At 34.3% G+C, this 20,334-nt stretch overlaps 1 protein-coding gene across 2 annotated transcripts; it reads right to left on the minus strand.

Moving 5' to 3' along the window:
* Positions 1-1,129: 1,129 nt before the first annotated feature.
* On the minus strand, positions 1,130-18,944 carry LOC120182766 (transmembrane protein 214-like). Of its 2 annotated transcripts, XM_039187637.1 has the most exons (11): positions 18,934-18,944; positions 4,592-5,085; positions 4,343-4,480; positions 4,012-4,200; positions 2,972-3,109; positions 2,736-2,857; positions 2,438-2,570; positions 2,215-2,344; positions 2,016-2,095; positions 1,774-1,908; positions 1,130-1,627 (listed from the first exon to the last, which is right to left on the minus strand). In XM_039187637.1, the coding sequence occupies exons 2-11, from the start codon at positions 5,051-5,053 to the stop codon at positions 1,418-1,420; spliced, it is 1,737 nt and encodes a 578-aa protein (XP_039043568.1). In that variant the 5' UTR covers positions 5,054-5,085; positions 18,934-18,944; the 3' UTR covers positions 1,130-1,417. The 2 variants fall into 2 exon arrangements, with proteins under 2 accessions (XP_039043568.1, XP_039043567.1); XM_039187636.1 differs by lacking the exon at positions 18,934-18,944 and having other exon boundaries at positions 4,592-5,173.
* Positions 18,945-20,334: the final 1,390 nt, after the last annotated feature.

Raw genomic sequence — 20,334 nt, forward strand, 5'->3', positions numbered from 1 at the left:
CACATTATTTTTTCATAATAAATTGATTTATATTTATATAATTAATATTTATAAGAATATATAAAATGACTTAAATAATGAACATCGCGTCGGTTGACTTAAAATTTTATATGAACGGAGAATATTAAAATTAAAATTTTAAATAAAAATAAAAATATTATTATATTTTATTAAAATAAAAAAAATATTACAATTATATTAAATATATATTAAAATAAAAAATAATATATTATTAAGTATATTAAATACTTATTAAAATAATAATATTATTAAAATATTAAAACTTATAATATTAAAATAAAAATATTATATTATATTTTAAATATTTAACAAATTAATTATATTAATTTTATGAAATTAGTAAATAATATTAATTTTATTAATAATTTATTATACATTATTAAAATACAAATATTATATTATATTATAAAAATTATCAATAAATATAATTTAATAACTAATATTTTTATTAACATGATATTAAAATAATATATTATTATTAAAATATATAAAATAATAATATTTTGAGTGTTTATGCTTTAAAGTAAAAAGTTCATAAAATTACTTACGATAAATCAGGTCGTAAGTCATTTTCTAAAAAATGTAAAGAAAATTTAATTAATTAGAAAAATAAATTACATTGATCATCTGTTTTCCGCTAACCAAACACCAAAAAATAAGAAAAATATTTTCTAAAAAATCAATTACAGAAAAACAAATAAACCCTAAATGATAAATGAAAATAATTTTAAGCGAAACATGAGACGAAATGATTTTAAGTTTTATTCAGAATGGGTCACGGGATAAAAATAAAAGTAAATTTCTTGACGAAAATAAAAGTGAGGAGCATCTTAATATGAACTACCTAGTAAAATATTATTGATTGGAGCGAGTTTTCCTCCTTCCCTATTGCATCTTCTATTTTATTAGTACGAATGTGCAGTTGCAAAGTAATAGAAAATCTCAAAATGTGTAGTAGTATATCAATATAGTGGAAATTCTTTTAAAACTTACCAGGAAAATCAAGGAGAAAATATATAGATTAATTAATTAAATAATTTATATGACTTCTTAATTTCTGCATTTAATTCATTCCTCGCATTTGTTTTCATTTGCAGTGTCCATAATATAACCAGAAAATAAAACCAAACAACTATAAGTTGGTCATTAAAAAAGGGCTAACAACTTGAAACATCACAAACCCAGACAGGCCAATACTAGGTTATCAACACACATCTCGGCAGCCGGGGCCTGATCTTTTGTTAAAAAACCGAAAATTTTCAATAATTAAACATGAAAACACTCGAACCTCCGACCAAGTATCTCAAGATGTGTCCCCTGTTGTGAACATATTTAAACCTATGGCTGGTGTACCTTAGTCAAAGACAAATTCCTGCCTATTTGACTAAATTCCTGCCTAAGATAGATTGAAGATTGCAGAGAACTTATCTAAGCTCAAAGGTTGGACATTTTGGGATATGAAAGTGAGACCTGCTGCTAGCGCAATAGAGGCGAATAACACACCTTTCAAGCATCCATGTCCTTGTGATAGATGTCCCAAAATCAACTTGCAGAGCTTGTCTGCCTCCTTCAATGATGCATCGGCATTGACTTCTGCTTTCTCATTCTATTTATAAAACCAAATGGAACGAGTTAGGTGTTCATCCAGTCTGGTTCCAATTTGTTGAAAACCATAAAAGCATGTAAGAGTATAGAGCAAAAACGAAATGCAGCCAGTGCTCGAAAACCACAAAACTTATGAGAATGCCTTACCTTCAGCCTGAAACTTTTTAAAGTTTCCCTTAATGGATCAACTGTAGAATGTTTCACAGAATGCTCCTTCCATTCAGTCGCAAGTTTTCTCAAAACAGAAACACTTGCTTCAAGATTATCGATATAAAGCGCATCCTGTTTCAGAAGATATAGGAAAAGTTCAACAAAACTTATAACAATTTGTAAATTATAAGTGGATGAAAGTCTTCAAATCAAATTCAAATAGAACAGAAATTTCTCACCCATTGCTTATAACACTCAGGATTTTGAGTTAAACACCAAATAAAAATATCACTTGCTTCCTTTGATAATTCAGGAACACCTGCAAAACAAAAAAAAAATCAAATACAGTAGGAATGGATAGAGGTTAATTCCTGCACCACTTAATTCAGGTCGGTTGAAGATGCCATATGAGAATAGTCTATAAGAACTTTATTTTACCTTCTCCGGCAGCTTTTACAGCATAGTTCAGTATCTGCTGGCCAACTTGTTTCATTGATTTGCTTCCTGGAGAACCAGCAAGGGAAACCTCCTTCAGGGTAGGATAAATAGCTTCAAACCTCTCTGTTGCCTAAATTATTAATCGATTATAAATGAATCAGATCTCAGGACCTTTGGGAAACCTAGGATGGAATCAAAAAGAAGTCACGAAAAGACAACCTACCTTAACTCGAGCTGAGGGTGCAGGAAAGGTGAGTCTCATCAAAATATCAAGGTCAGAAGGTGGCACCAGTCGATCTCCCTTTCTGACAGCACCATTAACTAAAATAGGACGAGCTTTCGGGGAGGAAATTATTCTGATAGCAACAGATAAAACAACTATGATCAAAATAATTTTGGGAGGGGGAAGGGAAGTGTTGGCATAAAGAAAGCCTATAGATTCAACATGAAAAGATATTTCTCAAATGCCACAGCCCAAAGATTTAAAAATGCAATCTATTTATCAAAAGAAAATGGCACACCTCTCTACCAGCTGCAAGATCAAGTCTCTAGACTGAGGATTACAACTTGACGTGCCACTTAGCATAGGCAGCAGAACATGTACCCACATGTACAGCCCCACAGCTAAATCTCCTTGGGTGGCCTGCAAAAAAAAACAAAACAAAAAACAAATACACCGTTGAAATTCATACCCTGAAGAGCAATTTGTATCTGGACAAACATTATACTCTTGAGGTTGTTATTTGTCAATAGCCACCTGAGCAATCATCCACACAATGATTGGCAGTTTATACTGTCCCTGATATTTCGGATCTTCCCTCAATGTTGGTGCCAAATTGATCAAAACATCAGGCTTTCTTCTTAGTGCCATTGATAAAACCAGAAATATAGCAACCTGCAATTCCAGATTAGTTAATTAAGCAGGAATTGCTCCTCTGAACAGCTGCTAACATTAATCAGTAGAAGATTATATAACAATATTCAAACAAAGCAGATTAGCATTCAGATTATAGGCTTTAAATTGAAATCAGTTAAGCAGAACTTAAATAGAAACATTTTGAAGAGAACCAAATTATACATATTTCGGAAAGAAACAGGTCCCTCATGACTTCAGAGGAGATTCTTGGTCATGACCTCACCTCATTTTCAAAGATAGAAAGTTTGCAGTCAACCCTACCATATAACTAACCAAACCTTTATACGGGTACAGCTAGAAGAAACAATGGAATTTGTGCGATATATGACAATCTATAAAGATGCGGATAAGACCGATATAGTATATCAAACGATGCCTCTCAGTTTCTATCGAAGTTATTTCCTTTTCTGATCCACATGATCCCATCATACTTTAATCTGATTGCATAATAAATTGCCGATCAACTTTATTTTGGTTGGGCCATCGCTGGTACTTCAAACTATAAATATGTACTTAAAAGAAAATTATTTAAATGCATGATCCATATTTCAATGTCCTCCATCTAGTTCGACAATGATAGCCTAACATATACAAAGTCTCGCCCCTAGAACCAAATAGATACATGCAAGTAACATCAGGAAAACAGATCATATTTTAGGTTTATTAGTATCAGATATTGAAACAACTCAACAAGTAGGAAATTAACCAGTTACTAGCATGCAAGAGGTTACACCCACGTCCGAAAAAATCATGCTTTGTACATAAACATGTAAGCCTCCATTATTTTTCTACTAAGGACATGTCCATCGGTTTAGATCAATCTCAAAGATGCAGTGCAAATATTTTCCAAGAGCATATAAAAAAATAATATCAACAATTACCAGAGACTTAGATGATGCTTGCTGAGGGACTTTCTTTGATCCCTTAGTAGTTCCTTGATGATTAGCAAGGTCAGCCAGTATGCTGTCCAGTGACCATAACACAAAAGATACTAACGCGTCCGAAGATCGCAGGTTCAACCAATCAACGGATATCTTATAAACATCTTCCGGAACATTTGAAAGAGGAATCTATACAAAAATAAAATAAAAATAGCAAATCCAAAATTAAGACAACAAAGTTCTGTCTATCGTACTGCACAGGAAATAACTAAAGGAAACCATTATCTTATCCAAAACATCAAAGAAACAAAACTTAAAGAAGAAAACTTACATCAACCAATTTCGAAACAGTAGATTCTTTGAAAATTTTTAGCCAAGGGAATTGAGCTGCACTCACAGAAGCAAATGCTCTTCCAAAGTAATCTGCGAATCTCATTAATTGTATATCTTGCTGTGTCTCATAAGAGCTCTGAATTTTTAATTTTTTAAAGTATGAATCAGATTTAGATCACTCAAAATTAGAACACAAAAAATGTAAATTTTAAGTTTGGTTTTGAAAAAAAAATCAACTATTACTCACAGTTATATCAATAAGAAAAGCGCTTAGATCACCGGCGTCAATCTTCAGAGCAGCTTCCGCTACAGTCACCTTCGGTTTTTTCGGCTTCTTCTGCTTTACCTTTTTAATCTCCACAGCACCGTTCTCCCCCGCAGCACCGGTGTCACTATCATCTTTACCGTCAAACTTCAGTCCGTTAGCGACAGGAGAAGAGACCGCCGCCTCTGCTTCAACCGCCGCAACAGCTTCGGCGGCTCGACGACGGCGATCCTCAGAATGCTTTTCGATCGAACTGAAGACGTCGGAGGAGACGCCGCCATTGTGAAGATCAAAGGAGAGACTTCCCGGCGGATGAGGTTTCGAAGGTTTCCGATTCCGTTTCGAATACGAAACCGTTTGCCATTCATTAATTTCCCCGTTTCTTCCGTTATCATTTTCTACTTCTCTGAGAATTTGCTCAATCATAGCTGAATTTTCGTCCATCGTTATTTAAAGTACAATAAAAGAGTAAAATACTGCTTGCTCTATTTTGTTTATGTTTTTGGGACGATTAAAACAACGAAGTTTCGTCGGAGAAGACTATGTTTTACGACGAAAGAGATCGGAGAAAAGTAATTTAGAGGGGAAAGAAGGCCGCGGGTTTTTATAAGGAAGTATTTGGAGGAGGGGGGGCTACACGGACAATGACTGTGTTTTAATACTTGACACGTGGATTACTGTTTCTTTCCCCTTCTTAATCCCTGGTTTTACGTTTCTCAATTTAGGTTTGTCTCCGTTTGGGATTAGATATGGAATAATTTTAAAGATTTGATATTTTTATTTTATTTTAGATTCTGTGGGATTTAATTTAATAGTTTATTCTAATTTTTATTCTATTATTTATTTTAAAATTGTTTAATTGAGTTATTTTATCTTTTTATTCGCATTAATTATTATGATATTAATGATATAACTTATGATTTAACGTAATAATTTATGTATTATCGATAATTGATTTTTCTATTGATTTCCATAAAATAAATAATTTTAATAAAAGTTTAATGATTATTATATCTCTAAAGTAAGAAGTTGTAAAATATTAAGAAATCAAATTAATATGAAAATATTTATAAATCATTTAAAAATTAAATATTTTTTTCGGAAAAGTCTTCGACTCTTTTTCACCAACTTAAGTCTACTATTATTATTTGAACCTATTTTTAGTAGAAAAATATTATATTATAGTGACAATAAAATTTAATCTTTTGAGCGCAACATTTTCTTCTTATTCTTTTCCATTAACAGCATGGTTTACCCTTTAAACAAAATACTCTTGTTTAGTCAAGATGAGTTGCATCAACTCCGATAAACAGAACACTCTGCTCGGTGGTCGGCTTCCTTACCTTTCTCGCCGTTCAAGTTTTGAGTTTAGCTAAGATGAGTTGCACCATGTTTAATGTAGCTTCTGGCCACCTCTTGCATGTTGAAATGTCAAAGCTTGGAAAATTGGTTCAAGTTAGGCATCTAATATTACAATGCCAAAATTAGGTGCAACAATGTCAAAATTAGGTGCAATAATGTTTGAAAATTAAATGGGTAAATTATAAACTTTAGTCACTAAACTTTAGGGTATTTATAAGATTAGTCCTTAAGTTTCAACTATAAATACCCTAGCTCATTTAGCTTCAAAACCATCCCAAAGCATTCTAGCTTTCTTCCAATACTAGAGAGAATTTAGAGAGTTTCTTGAGAGTTGTTTTCTCCTTTTTATCAAGAGAGAATTATCATTGTTTTCTCCTTGGTAGATCGAGAGAGGTTGTAATTCCTATTTTTCTCGTAGTGAAATTCTTCTACCGTTGCCCGTGGTTTTTACCCTAAATTTTTAGGGGTTTTCCACGTAAATTTTGTGTCTCTTTTATCTTCATTTTTATTTTCTCAAATTATCAGTTGCGATTTTGCTCTATCCGATAGCCGTCTTCCGCAACAATTGGTATCAGAGCTAGATTAGAGTGTGTAATATCTGCTTATTGTCTTTGTGATTGCCACCAAAAGGTGGATCCTCCAACATAAGAAAGTAAGAAGTTATTACCCATTCTTTGAAGGTTCCAGAGAACTATTCACGATAGTGAAATAGTGGGAGTTATCCGTAAAAGAAGCTATGGCAACGAAATTTGATATTGAAAAATTCAATGGGATAAATTTCTCATTGTGGAAATTGAAGATGAAGGCCATCCTAAGGAAAGACGGGTGTCTAGCGGCTATCAATGAAAGGCCGGTGGATTTCGCAGATGACATCAAATGGATCGAAATGGATGGAAATGCTATGGCAAACTTTCATCTAGCATTAGCAGATGAAGTATTGTCAAGTATCGAGGAGAAGAAGACAGCTAAGGAGATATGAGATCATCTCACCAAACTGTACGATGCCACATTGTTGCACAATAAAATTTTCCTTAAGAGAAAATTGTACACTCTCCGTATGCCAGAATCTACTTCAGTGACGGAGCACTTAAATACACTGAATACTTTATTTTCTCAGCTTACATCTTAAGCTGTAAAATAGGAGAACAAGAACGTGCTGAACTTCTACTTCAAAGTCTATCGGATTCGTATGATCAACTCATCATCAACTTGACAAACAGTAATGTCGCTAGTCTAGTCTTTGATGATGTTGCAGCTACTGTTCTACAAGAAGAAAATCGGCGCAAGAACAAGGAAGATAGACAAGTAAATCTGCAACAAGCAGAAGCGTTGACAACGATGACAACGATGAGAGGGAGATCAACAGAACGTGGCCAAAGCAACAGTCACAAACATGGTAGATCGAAGTCGATGAGCAAGAAGAATTTAAAGTGTTACAACTGTGGAAAGAAGGGTCATTTAAAGAAGGATTGTTGGAGTCTAAATAAAAACTCAATCCACAAGGCAATACCGCAAACACTTCAGATGATGGAGATGCTCTATGCTGTGAAGCGTCAACCACCGTGGAAGGAAGAAAACGATTTGCAGATATATGGCTCATTGATTTGGGAGCAACATATCACATGACCTCAAGAAGAGAATGGTTCCATCATTATGAACCTGTCTCAGGAGGATCTGTGTATAGTTGCAATGATCATGCCTTAGAGATCGTTGGCGTGGGGACCATCAAATTGAAGATGTATGACGGAACAATTAAAGTTGTTCGAGATGTGCGGCACGTGAAAGGGTTGAAGAAAAATTTATTATCCTACGGATTGTTGGATAATAATGCTAGCAAGATTGAAACACGGAAAGGAATCATGAAGGTGTTCCGTGGAGCGCTTGTGGTGCTAAAAGGCGAAAATATAGCAGCAAACTTGTACATGTTGAAGGGAGAGACTTTGCTAGAAGCAGAAGCCTCTGTTGCCTCATGTAGTTCAGATTCGGCAATGCTATGGCATCAGAAACTTGGACACATGTCAGAACAAGGAATGAAAGTCCTTGTGGAGCAAAAGCTACTTCCAGGCTTAACAAAGGTATCACTTTCTTTGTGTGAGCATTGCATAACAAGTAAGCAGCACCGGTTGAAATTCAACACATCAAATTCTAGAGGCAAAAGTGTTCTAGAATTGGTTCACTCTGACGTATGGCAAGCACCAGTAACGTCCCTAGGTGGAGCAAAATACTTTGTCTCATTTATTGATGACTACTCCAGGAGATGTTAGGGGCACCCTATTAAGAAGAAGTCAGACGTGTTTTCAACTTTCAAAACCTTCAAAGGGCTGGTGGAACTTGATTCTGGAAATAAGATCAAGTGTTTCAGAACAGATAATGGAGGAGAATACACAAGCGAAGAATTTGATGACTTTTGCAGGAAAGAAGGCATCAAAAGACAGTTCACAGTGGCAAACACTCCTCAACAAAATGGAGTGGCAGAGCGGATGAACAGAACCTTGTTAGAAAGAACAAGAGCAATGTTGAAAGACGCAGGCCTAGAAAAATCATTATGGGCAGAAGCAGTCAATACCGCCTGTTATTTGGTGAATCAAGCTCCATCAACTGCAATAGAGCTGAAGACACCAATGGAGATGTAGACTGGTAAACCAGTTGATTATTCAAACCTCCATGTATTTGGAAGTATTGTGTACGTGATGTACAACGCCCAAGAAATTTCAAAGCTGGATCCAAAATCCAGAAAATGCAAATTCTTGGGGTATGCTGATGGAGTAAAGGGGTATCGCTTGTGGGATCCAACTGCCCGCAAAGTGATCATTAGCAGGGATGTTATCTTTGTAGAAGATAAGCTACAAAGAAAAGAAGACAATGACAGCGTTGAAAAGTCAGAGACTACACAGATACATGTAGAAAAGGAGTTTGAACAAGGAGATTCTTCTGAAGCAGAACCAGCACATGATGAACAAGAACTAGAGAGTTCTGAAGCTCCAACAACTCGTCAATCAGATCGTGTGAGAAGACGTCCCAATTGGCACTCAGATTATGTTATAGAAGGAAATGTTGCATATTGTCTTTTAACAGAGGACGGTGAGCCATCAATATATCAGGAGGCAATAAACAACTCAGATGCTTCACTGTGGATGATGGCGATGCAAGAAGAAATTGAAGCCCTTCATAAAAATAATACATGGGACCTTGTGCCACTACCACAAGGAAGGAAGCCAATTGGTAACAAATGGGTTTTCAAAATCAAGCGAAATTGTGACGATCAAGTGGAGAGGTATCGTGCAAGACTGGTGGTCAAAGGATATGCTCAGAAAGAAGGTATTGATTTCAATGAAATTTTTTCTCCTGTGGTTCGACTAACAACAGTTCGAGTAGTATTGGCAATGTGTGCTACATTGAATTTACATCTGGAACAGCTAGATGTTAAAACAGCTTTTCTTCATGGAAATCTTGAAGAAGAGATTTATATGCTCCAGCCTGAAGGTTTTGAAGAAGACGAAAAGAAGAACTTGGTTTGCAGGTTGAACAAATCTCTGTACGGTCTAAAGCAGGCGCCGAGGTGTTGGTATAATAGATTTGATTCCTTCATTATGTGCCTTGGATACAACAGACTTAATGCAGACCCTTGTGCTTATTTCAAGAGGTCTGGTGATAATGATTTTGTTATATTGCTGTTGTATGTGGATGACATGTTGGTTGCAGGACCCAACAAAGATCATATTGAAGAATTGAAGGCACAACTGGCTAGGGAATTTGAAATGAAGGACTTGGGATCAGCAAACAAGATTCTAGGGATACAAATTCACCGAGACAGAAGTAATAGGAAGATTTGGCTTTCACAAAAGAATTACTTGAAGAAGATCTTGTCACGATTCAACATGCAAAGTTGTAAGCCAATTTCTACCCCTCTTCCTATTAACTTCAAATTATCCTCCAGTATGAGTCCTAGTAGTGAAGAAGAGAGGATGGAGATGTCTCGAGTACAGTATGCATCAGCAGTGGGAAGTTTGATGTTCGCTATGATATGCACAAGACCATACATTGCACAAGCAGTGGGAGTGGTTAGTCGGTACATGGCGAATCCAGGCAAAGAGCATTGGAATACAGTAAAGAGGATCCTAAGATACATCAAAGGGACCTCAAATGTTGCATTATGTTACGGAGGGTCAAACTTACTAATTAATGGGTATGTAGATTCTGACTATGCAGGGGATTTGGATAAAAGCAAATCTACTACAGGATATGTGTTCAAAGTTGCTGGTGGAGCTGTAAGCTGGGTTTCAAAATTGCAGTCAGTTGTGGCTACGTCCACAACAGAGGCAGAATATGTAGCAGCTACACAAGCCAGTAAAGAAGCAATTTGGTTGAAGATGCTATTGGAGGAGCTTGGGCACAATCAAGAGTATGTCTCTCTGTTTTGTGACAGTCAAAGCGCCTTGTATCTAGCAAGGAATCCAGCATTTCATTCAAGGACTAAGCACATACGAGTTCAGTACCATTTCATTTGTGAAAAGGTGGAAGAAGGAACGGTAGATATATAGAAGATCCATACCAAAGACAACATAGCAGATTTCATGACGAAGGCGATCAACGCTGATAAATTTACCTGGTGTCGATCCTCTTGTGGCCTATTAGAGACGTAAGCAACATGATGGTACAAGGTAGAAAGAATGGTGTGAAGATATGATTGTTCCAATCAAATCTTCAAGTGGGAGATTGTTGAAATGTCAAAGCTTGGAAAATTGGTTCAAGTTAGGCACCTAATATTGCAATGTCAAAATTAGGTGCAACAATGTCAAAATTAGGTGCAATAATGTTTGAAAATTAAATGGGTAAATTATAAACTTTAGTCACTAAACTTTAGGGTATTTATAAGATTAGTCCTTAAGTTTTAACTATAAATACCCTAGCTCATTTAGCTTCTAAACCATCCCAAAGCATTCTAGCTTTCTTCCAATACTAGAGAGAATTTAGAGAGTTTCTTGAGAGTTGTTTTCTCCTTTTTATCAAGAGAGAATTATCATTGTTTTCTCCTTGGTAGATCAAGAGAGGTTGTAATTCATATTTTTCTCGTAGTGAAATTCTTCTACCGTTGCCCGTGGTTTTTACCCTAAATTTTTAGGGGTTTTCCACGTAAATTTTGTGTCTCTTTTATCTTCATTTTTATTTTCTCAAATTATCAGTTGCGATTTTGCTCTATCCGATAGCCGTCTTCCGCAACATTGCATGGCTCGAGCACCAACATCTCCGCCACCGTCAGTAGCTACCCTGATATCTACACCAACATCAACTCTAACACCATCTCCAACCCCGACCCCATCTCCAACTCCATCTCCAGTACCAACATTCCCATCGACCATCGTCATTTCGGACAACTTCTTCTTCTTCTTCTTCGCTAATCTCTTCCTCTCCTCCTCTTATCCCATCAGGTGAAGTTGCTCCAGCCTCCAAGCCTGCGGCTGAGCAAGGCCCTCCTCCACCCTCTGCCACCTCCAATTGATTATATCAGTGGGTTAGTCATTTTCCTTTTAAATACCCATCATTCGTTCTTTTTCTTCTCCTTTTGGAATGTCCGTTAGTTATTTCCCTTTTGCCTTTGCTTGTAACTTTTTGTTCATGTTTTTTTAAAAGAAAAGCCAGATTTTAGCAGGGTCACATTTCCAAGCTCATTTGTTTGTTTTGTTTGTTTTTTCGTTGTTTGGTTATATTTGAAGCAAATTAAAAGTTAATGTTGTTTTCTTTTTGGTTTTCATGTGTTTTTGTTTATATGAGATGATATATATATATATATATATATATATATATATATATAAGAATGGTTAAGAAGAAGAAGAAGTTTTGCCACCTAATATTTCAAGGGTTAACAAAAGTCAACGGTTGATGGAATAAAATCAAATTGATCGATAACATTAGAGACTAAAATCAAAATAATCGATAACATTATGGACTATAATCGAAATGATTGATAAAATTAAAGACAATGTACTCTTAATTTTATATTAATGACTAAAGTATAGATCATTTTAAATCGAGTTAAGGGATCAATAAATCTAATAGTTCAGATAGAATATTTTTGAATACCCATATTAATACCCTATTAGTATCACTTAACAAAGTAAATTTAAATATATAACATGTTTTTTTAAATTATTCATTGAAATTTTATTGAAAAGAAAATGAAATGAAATTATCATAATAAATCTTGATACTAAATTTGTATGATAAACTCTTAAAATGTTAAACAAATTAATAAATAATTCTTTATATGTAAAATAAAGTATAAACCTAAAAAGTATCTAAAATACTATGTGAAATTATTAAAATTTTTAAGTTTTCATCCATTCAAAAATTTAGGAAGGTCAAATTTTGGTTTTCTTCACTGTATTTTATATTTTATTTTAATTTAAATAAAGTATAAAATTAGAGGAAAAATTAAAAGAGTCGTGATTTGAGAGGAAAAAAATAAGAAATCTGGTAAAATATAAAACGGGTCATTAAATTATATTGAAATTTACTCGAATTTAAGACTTTAAGGAAATATATATTTTCATTAACTACTAAAATTATTTAATAAATTCAAATTTAATTTAAGTTATAATAAAATACCATAATAATACTATATGGTTAGAATCAGTATCAAATTTTGTATAGCTCCATTTAAAAATATGTTTATAAATTAACCGTTTATGCTTATGATTTTTCATATGTTAATCATATTCAGACGTGTCATGATGTATTGATAATGACTGGAATAGGAGAACACGTGAAGTGGTTTTGGTTAGAAGTATTTGTTGTTAGTTAATCATATTATATTAATGAGTATTAATATAAGTGATTGAAATTTAAAAGTTTGAGTTTATAAGATTAAGTTATAAGCCTGTAACCATCATTCTTGATAAATTTTAATTTTTTTTATAAAATTTACCATGACAAAAACATATATGTATTGTACGAACCAACTTACATCAGTGGTTAAAAGAGTCGTTGTTGTTTCTAGACGTAATGAATTCGAGCACCAGCGACTGCAGTAGGGTAATTAAACATTTATTGTCAAATGATTAAGTGTAAATTTACAACACATACTACTTTTAATCACCTTAGCTTGATTCAAATATATATATATATATATATATATATATTTACTTTTATAAAAACATATATATTAGGATTTATAATTTATTTCTAATTCTATTATTTATCTTTTCATTCTTAGTTGATGCGACGACACCATCTTTGACCGATATTTTTTCTTTCCTATTTTAGTTTCTTATATTACACTTTTGCTGTTTTTTTTGTTTTTTTAATAATTTTATCTTTATGTTACGTTTTTCTTTATATTTATGATATGTTTTTCTCTATCTTTATAACATAATTTTTATCGTTTGATTGTTGTTTTAGTTTTTTTTCTCAGTGTTTGATTTGACATAATCATGACTGATCATGATGGTGCTTATTTATTATCATATTGATATTCCTTGCTTTGGATGGTCAAATTAGATTTGGTTACGCAATTTATGTTTGTGGATTGTTTTTCACATCACTTGACAACGATTTACAGTTTTTTATAGTCTTCCAGTAGTTTTATTATCTTTTGTTGTTTGTTTATCGATACAATTAGATTTATTTATATTTATTTTTTGCTCAAATTTTTGGTTAGGCATTTAACCTTTTTCTTGAATGATTATGTTTGATCTTAGATGACAAGCTTTTGTGTTAATGATTATATAAAAATATCCTAATTATGTATTTAATTTACTCTTATGATTGTAAGTATTCATTGTAATTCTAGATATTTCCTATTTTTAATAAAACTAACAGTTTCTATAAAAAATTATTAACAGATAATTGATGGTTAACAATTTATAAGAATATGTAACTGTAATTATAACTATTAACAGATACTTTTCGCAGTTAGGTTAATCATAATTGTTTAACCTTAACGATTTACTTAATTAACTTATAAAATATAATGATTACATCGGTTAATGGTTATAGGTTGATTTGAACAACTTTAGTCTTAGACTTTTAGTGATAAAATAAAATGTTATTCTGCCTAAAAATTTTAAATTCGAGCAATTATGTTTGTAGACATATGTATTATCAATCGACAAAAAATTATAAATATATATTATATTATAATCACTCACCTTATTAGAAAATAATGAATGAAATAAGAAAATTATGATAAGATTTGGAATACTATCTTGTGCCCTTGTTAGTATGTAAACATGTTAATCATATTGTTATTCTAATGTATATTCATAAAATATATTTCTGCAATGTTGTCTTAATTGCTTGTATATAGTGTAGTGGGTCCCGTAGAATGTTATCTGATTACGAAACAAAGATCTATAAAAATTGACCGTCTGATCATAAATGATGACGACGCAGCATCTTAAGATCAAGGGCTAAGGGAATTTGTATGAAAAGAAAAGTTTTTTTAATATATTATATTCTAGAAGATGGCAGGTGGGTGGTGAAAGTGATATACACAAAATAAAATAAAGATATTTGTTTAAATCAAGCTATTTCAACCGACTCATAATTTTTTTTAAACAAATCTTAAAATTTGAATTACAATAAAATTGTGTATATGTAGATTTGATATATTTAAATAATTATTATAATTGATAGATTATATTGAAATTAAACTTTATATAATATAACTTTTCTAAAAATAAAATAATATATTTAGATAAATAAATAGATGGATAAATGATAAGCGGGAGAGAATGTCAGAAAGGTCGTAAAGTAAAGACTTTACGAAACAGAAAAGCCAAAAGGCTTTTAATTTGCAGTATTTCCGGGAATAATGAGATAAAGAAGGGTAAACTACATGTTTAGTACTTAGCTATCACTCTATTTTGTTTTGATCGCTCAATTACTTTTTATTTCAAAATCATATCTAATGCTACATTTTAGTTTAATTTTGATCACCTACCGTTAAAAAATTAACAATAATATTAACGTGTCAACATAGGATAATGCTATTTTATCATTAAAAAAAAGTTAAAAGAAATCACGTCCGAGTAATCAAAATGAAATTAAATTATAATATTAGATATGATTTGGAAAAATTAATAGTTAAGTACAAAAAAAAAAGTAAAAGTAATTGAAATGTTAAACGTGTAGTTTATCCAAAAGAAAAGTTTTGAGTTTTCGAAGGAGAAACCGAGAGGCGAAGGCCTGAAGTGCATGTGAAACAGCCACATGTTGCAATTCCTCTCTATCAAGTTGCCAAACAGAAGAAGAAAGAGACAAATTTATCCAACCGATGAAACATAAATATTTTTTTTCTTATTTTTTAAAAAGTGAAATTTATCATTAGAGAGAAGATCAGTAGTTTCAGTGGGAGAGATAATAGCCATTGGTCCTGGTGACAAAATAGTTATTGTGTGGAACCCAAATCATTGTACGATTGGAAATTGGAATCAATAACATCAAACACTATTAAACCCTACATACATGTTAGGGTTGGTCGAAAATTAAGGGCAAGCTTTCAATGTCGTGGTAAACTCCAAAAGATTAGGACGCCCAAAACCAACCCTGACCAGCAAGTAATGCATGTGAGGAGTCAAAATTGCTTAAGTTATTAATGGCATTTACTCTTTAAGCTCTCTTGGAACCCTCACTCTGCTATAAATATTTACATACAAATAAGGGTCATATTCATGGATGTCCACACAGGAGAACATGGGACGCCATCCTTTTCGCATATGTATATATACTGCTAAAACAGAAAATTATAATTGAAAAATGTATTCTGGTAAAACCTATCAAATAATTTAGTAGTTAAAGAAAGTATTTGTAACAACTCGGAATTTTGAAAGAAAAAAATATTTAATTGGAGTTTGAGAATTTGATTAAGTAATTAGGTGAAATTGGAGACTAAATTAAAAGTTTTCAAAATTTATAGCCTATTTTAGAGATGAAGGAAATTCATAAACCAAACCCTAAATTTACCATGAAAGTATCTAAAAACCATGTTATATACGTGGTTTTATTCCCAAATTTGCTCTCCCAAACCTCTCCTTTGAAATCGATTTCGACGCCATTCGATCTCCGATCGTCGATTTGAAAACATCACCGTGTTCATCATCGAGCGAGGAACAAATCCCTTAAATTAATTGAAGTGAAACGCTGCCATACGCCGTGAATTTCAAGTCAAAGTCTCGACATTTTTTTAGCTCCATTACTTAGAAAATCTTAAATTCATCGCCGATCGTTGCTCCGTTTACGACACCTCCCGCACCATCGTATTCCTTGTGTCGTTTCGAGTATGCCGGTGTCATCCTTGGTCTCCGTCGACGGCGGCACGTGAGGAGGTGAGACGGTTAAAGTTTCTGATTTGTTGAAATCGAGCTCTCCGCCGTTAAAAACTTTGAACCGAGCTTTGTAAGTATCTTGAAATCGCTCAAAATAATTTTTAGGAATTTTTCCGTGAATTATACGCTGTCGAAAGCGGTCCCACATCCCGCTACTGCGCGTGGGGAAGGTCAAAATGACCGGTTTGACCGGTTCCAACCCGTTGACCGTTGACCGTTGATCGGGTGGTATTTTGGTAATTATTTAGAAAATGGTGGTATTATGGTAATTATTTTGAAAAGGGTGCTATTTTTGTAATTTTTTAAAAAAAGTGATAATATCGTAATTTTTTAAAAAAGTGATATTTTAGTAATTATTTTGAAAATTGTGATATTTTGGTAATTATTTTGAAAATGATGCTATTTTCGTAAAATGGTTGATCACCACCTTTGACCATAACTTTGACCGGCCATTAAACAACTATTAATTTTTTCCCGAGTATATATATCCTGACATTTTTCGACGTCTCGAATCCGTTTTTAGGGTCCGTTTCACCAAATTTGAACCCGGAAGTTTCTAAATCGTCAGTCAAACCCGTTGACTTTGATTTTGACCAAGAATTCAAAAATTTGGAAGGTCATACTTTATGTTTGTTGACGTCCTGAATCTGATTCCAAAGTCTGCTTTTTCAAATTTTGACCCGAAATCCCTGAATCGAGCATGTAAAACCAAAAGGCTTAGTATTTTTAATATTTTGATTATTTATTTGAGTTTTGGTTAAGGAATTGATTCAATAAAATATTTTATGAAGGTACTCGTGTTTCACCTGAGCGTAGATCAGTTAGGTCTGGAGTTGTTCGTTCGTCAGATCAACCCGAACCGCGTACTACAAGAATTACCCGTAGGTTTCCGTATATTATTTAAATAAAGATTAAGATTATTTATATTAGGATTCCAATATGGATTTTTCCAATTCGTAGGATCTAGCGCTGCAGCAGAGCGTGATCGACAAACCCAGTAATAGGCTTCCCTATCTGATTTCTCAGACTGTTACAGGTGTGTTTCATGACAGTGTTATTTTACTGTTTTAAAAATATCATTTGAATTGTTTTAGATTGGTGATAATTCATAATACTGTTATGACATGATACATGATACTTGATTTCTGAATATTGATTACCTGATATCTGATTTTTGTATATGATTTTTAAGCATGAAACATTTTCATGTTTTGATGAATTATTCACCAATTTCACTTGAATACATACATGTTTATTACTGATATTGGGGGGAATATTGTTGGAGGAAGAATACTTGTAGGCTCCTCGGCTTTGTGCTCAGGGCCTTACTGGACGTGACGGGGTGTATGGTTCTGGGGAACCTACACATTTTGTTCGTGACGGATGGGGTAGTGTTCATATTTTAAATAAAACAAACATAATTTGATGAATTGATTTTACTGGAATATTTTATTAGTATGTTTTTATACACTATTTGAAGCACACTGGGCTTTTTAGCTCATTCTATAGTTTTACCATTTTTCAGATAACAACAGACAGTAAGCAGCAGATTTGGCATCAGGGGAGATCAACTACTTTATTTTGTACGAACATATATCTCTATATGTTTTTCAGTTGTGTTTGGTGACATGTATTTTTCTATCGTTTTAGATATATTTCTATTATCGATATTTTGTTTAGTATTACCTGTAATGTTTTATAAGTTGTTTTAAAAAATCTCTCTGAATGAGATATGTGACCACTTAGGTTTGAGTCTAACTTACAGACCGGGTCTGGGGGTTACATTTGGTGGTATCAGAGCTTTCGGTTTTAAACACTCGGACTGTATATGGATCCTAAACTTTGGATTTTTAAGAAATTAAAAAAAAAACGTGTCACCTTATTCTATGATTTAAAGTTCTCTCGAGATCCCTGATGCTAATCTGACATATGTTTCAAACTCTTTCTGTAGAGCCTTATAGATCCAACGATGAGTGCTGCTAGAGGTCGTAGGACAGGACGTGGCCGTGGTCGAGGGTGAGTCGCTCGACCTTCTGTTACGATCGACGATCTGATGTCTCCGCGAGATCTTCCTGTTCCGCAAGTAGAACCGACCCTTTCTCATGATGACCAGTTTACTCCTGTGAGAGACCCTCCCGTCACTGGAGATGAAGATACTGACATGAATGAAGACGCCATTTATAGAGCTATATTTCGCATGTTTCAGAGAGCTGCCAGAGCCCCTAGTAATATGACTACGGTTGAGATTTCAAATTCTCTTGTCGCTGCTGGTGTAGATCCATTTAAGGCTATTACGAGTGGACCTCCAACAGACGCTGAGTATTAGCTGGAGGACACATAGAGGATTATGGATGAGATGAACCTCAGACCTGAGCAGAAGTTGAAGGGGGCCATAACTATGTTGAAGAAAGAGAGCTTCAGATGGTGGCAATCAATTTCTGGTAGTATTCCGAGAAACCAGTTAACATGGGTTCTTTTTAAGACGTGCTTCCGGAGTCGCTACATCAGAGAGAGATACCTGCAGGATCGACGTCAAGAGTTTCAGAATCTGGAGTAGGGTAGCATGTCTGTTATGGACTACGAGGTTGAATTCATCTGATTGAGACGTTATGCTCCTGGACTTGTTGACACGGAGACAGATAAATGCTTGAGGTTTAAGAATGGACTCAGGTATGAGATCAAGAGTTGAGTCGCTACTCATCGGGAGAGGAATTTTGATGCCCTGGTTGAGATAGCCAAGACTGCTGAGGAAATAGAGCGATTGGGTATGGAGCATAAGAGAGATAGTGATCGAGCTCAAACCCGATTCAGGAGGCCTTCTGGTTCTGTTGATTCTTCTGCACACCCTAGCAAGAGAGGCAGGGGTGAGTCCTTTCAGAGATGTGGTAAGAGTGTCAGACCTGTTGCATCTGGTTCTTCAGCTGTTCAATCTTCTAGACATGGTGGTTCTTTTGGGTCATAGTTTTTGCCAACATGTGATTACTGTGGGAAACATCATTTTGGGGAATGCAGGATGAAATTGGGCACTTGTTATAAATGTGGGTCAGGTGACCATCATTTGAAGGATTATCCAAAGATACCTCATTCTGTTCAGACACCAGCTCATACTCCCGCTCGTATTCAGAGTACTGTTCAGACTCCAATAGTGAGTCATAGTCAGGGCAGAGCACCAGGATCGGCTAATAGAGGCCGAGCATCTCAGAGTAGGGGTCCAGTCAGATCTGAGGCCAGACAGCCTGTGTTGGTTTACACTGCCAGACTTCGACAAGATCGTGATGGGCCTAATGTGACTGTATGTACTGTTACTATTTATTCAATTCCCTACTTTGCTTTGTTTGATAGTGGCTCTACAAATTCCTATGTATCGCATTCCGTTTCTGAGGGTCTAAATATTCCTGTTGAGAAAACTGAGCATTCAGTGATAGTTCAAAGTCCCTTAGGCAAGTCCATTGTGTTGGATCGTATTTTTAGAAAGTGTCCTATAGAGATCAATGGGGAGATTTTCTGGCCGACCTGATGGAGTTACCTTTGGAAGAGTTTGATTTGATTCTCGGTGTAGATTGGTTGAACAAACATCGAGTAAATATTGATTTTGAGACCAAGAGAGATGTTCTGAAGACCCCAGATAATCGAAAGATTGTAATGATCGGGGAACGTCATGGATTTCTAACGAATGTTGTGTCTGCTTTGGTAGCTAAAAAGATGATCAGGAAAGGTTCTGAGGCGTTTCTTGCTTATATTTTGGACACTAGGAATTCTCAATCTGATATTGAAGGCATCTGGATTGTCAAGGAATTTCCAGATGTTTTCCCGAAGAGTTACCTGGATTACCGTCGGATAGAGAGGTTGAGTTTGAAATTGAAGTCTATTCTGGTTCTAATCCTGTTTCAATGGCTCCTTATCGTATGGCTCCAAAGGAGCTTAAAGAACTGAAAGTCCAACTCCAGGAGTTGTTGGACAGGGGATTTATCCGACCCAGTGTATCACCGTGGGGAGCCCTAGTGCTCTTTGTCAAGAAAAAAAGATGGGACATTGAGA

Source organism: Hibiscus syriacus, unplaced genomic scaffold, assembly GCF_006381635.1.
Source record: "Hibiscus syriacus cultivar Baekdansim isolate YM2019G1 unplaced genomic scaffold, ASM638163v2 tig00112738_pilon, whole genome shotgun sequence".
NCBI classification, from domain to species: Eukaryota; Viridiplantae; Streptophyta; class Magnoliopsida; order Malvales; family Malvaceae; genus Hibiscus; species Hibiscus syriacus.

Coding starts and splice junctions, on each gene's coding strand:
- LOC120182766 (XM_039187637.1), bottom strand. CDS start 5,053: ATGGACGAAAATTCAGCTATGATTGAGCAAATTCTCAGAGAAGTAGAA. Junction 4,481..4,591: donor CTTTTCTTATTGATATAACT/GTGAGTAATAGT, acceptor TTAAAAATTCAG/AGCTCTTATGAGACACAGCA. Junction 2,096..2,214: donor TGTAAAAGCTGCCGGAGAAG/GTAAAATAAAGT, acceptor TTTGTTTTGCAG/GTGTTCCTGAATTATCAAAG.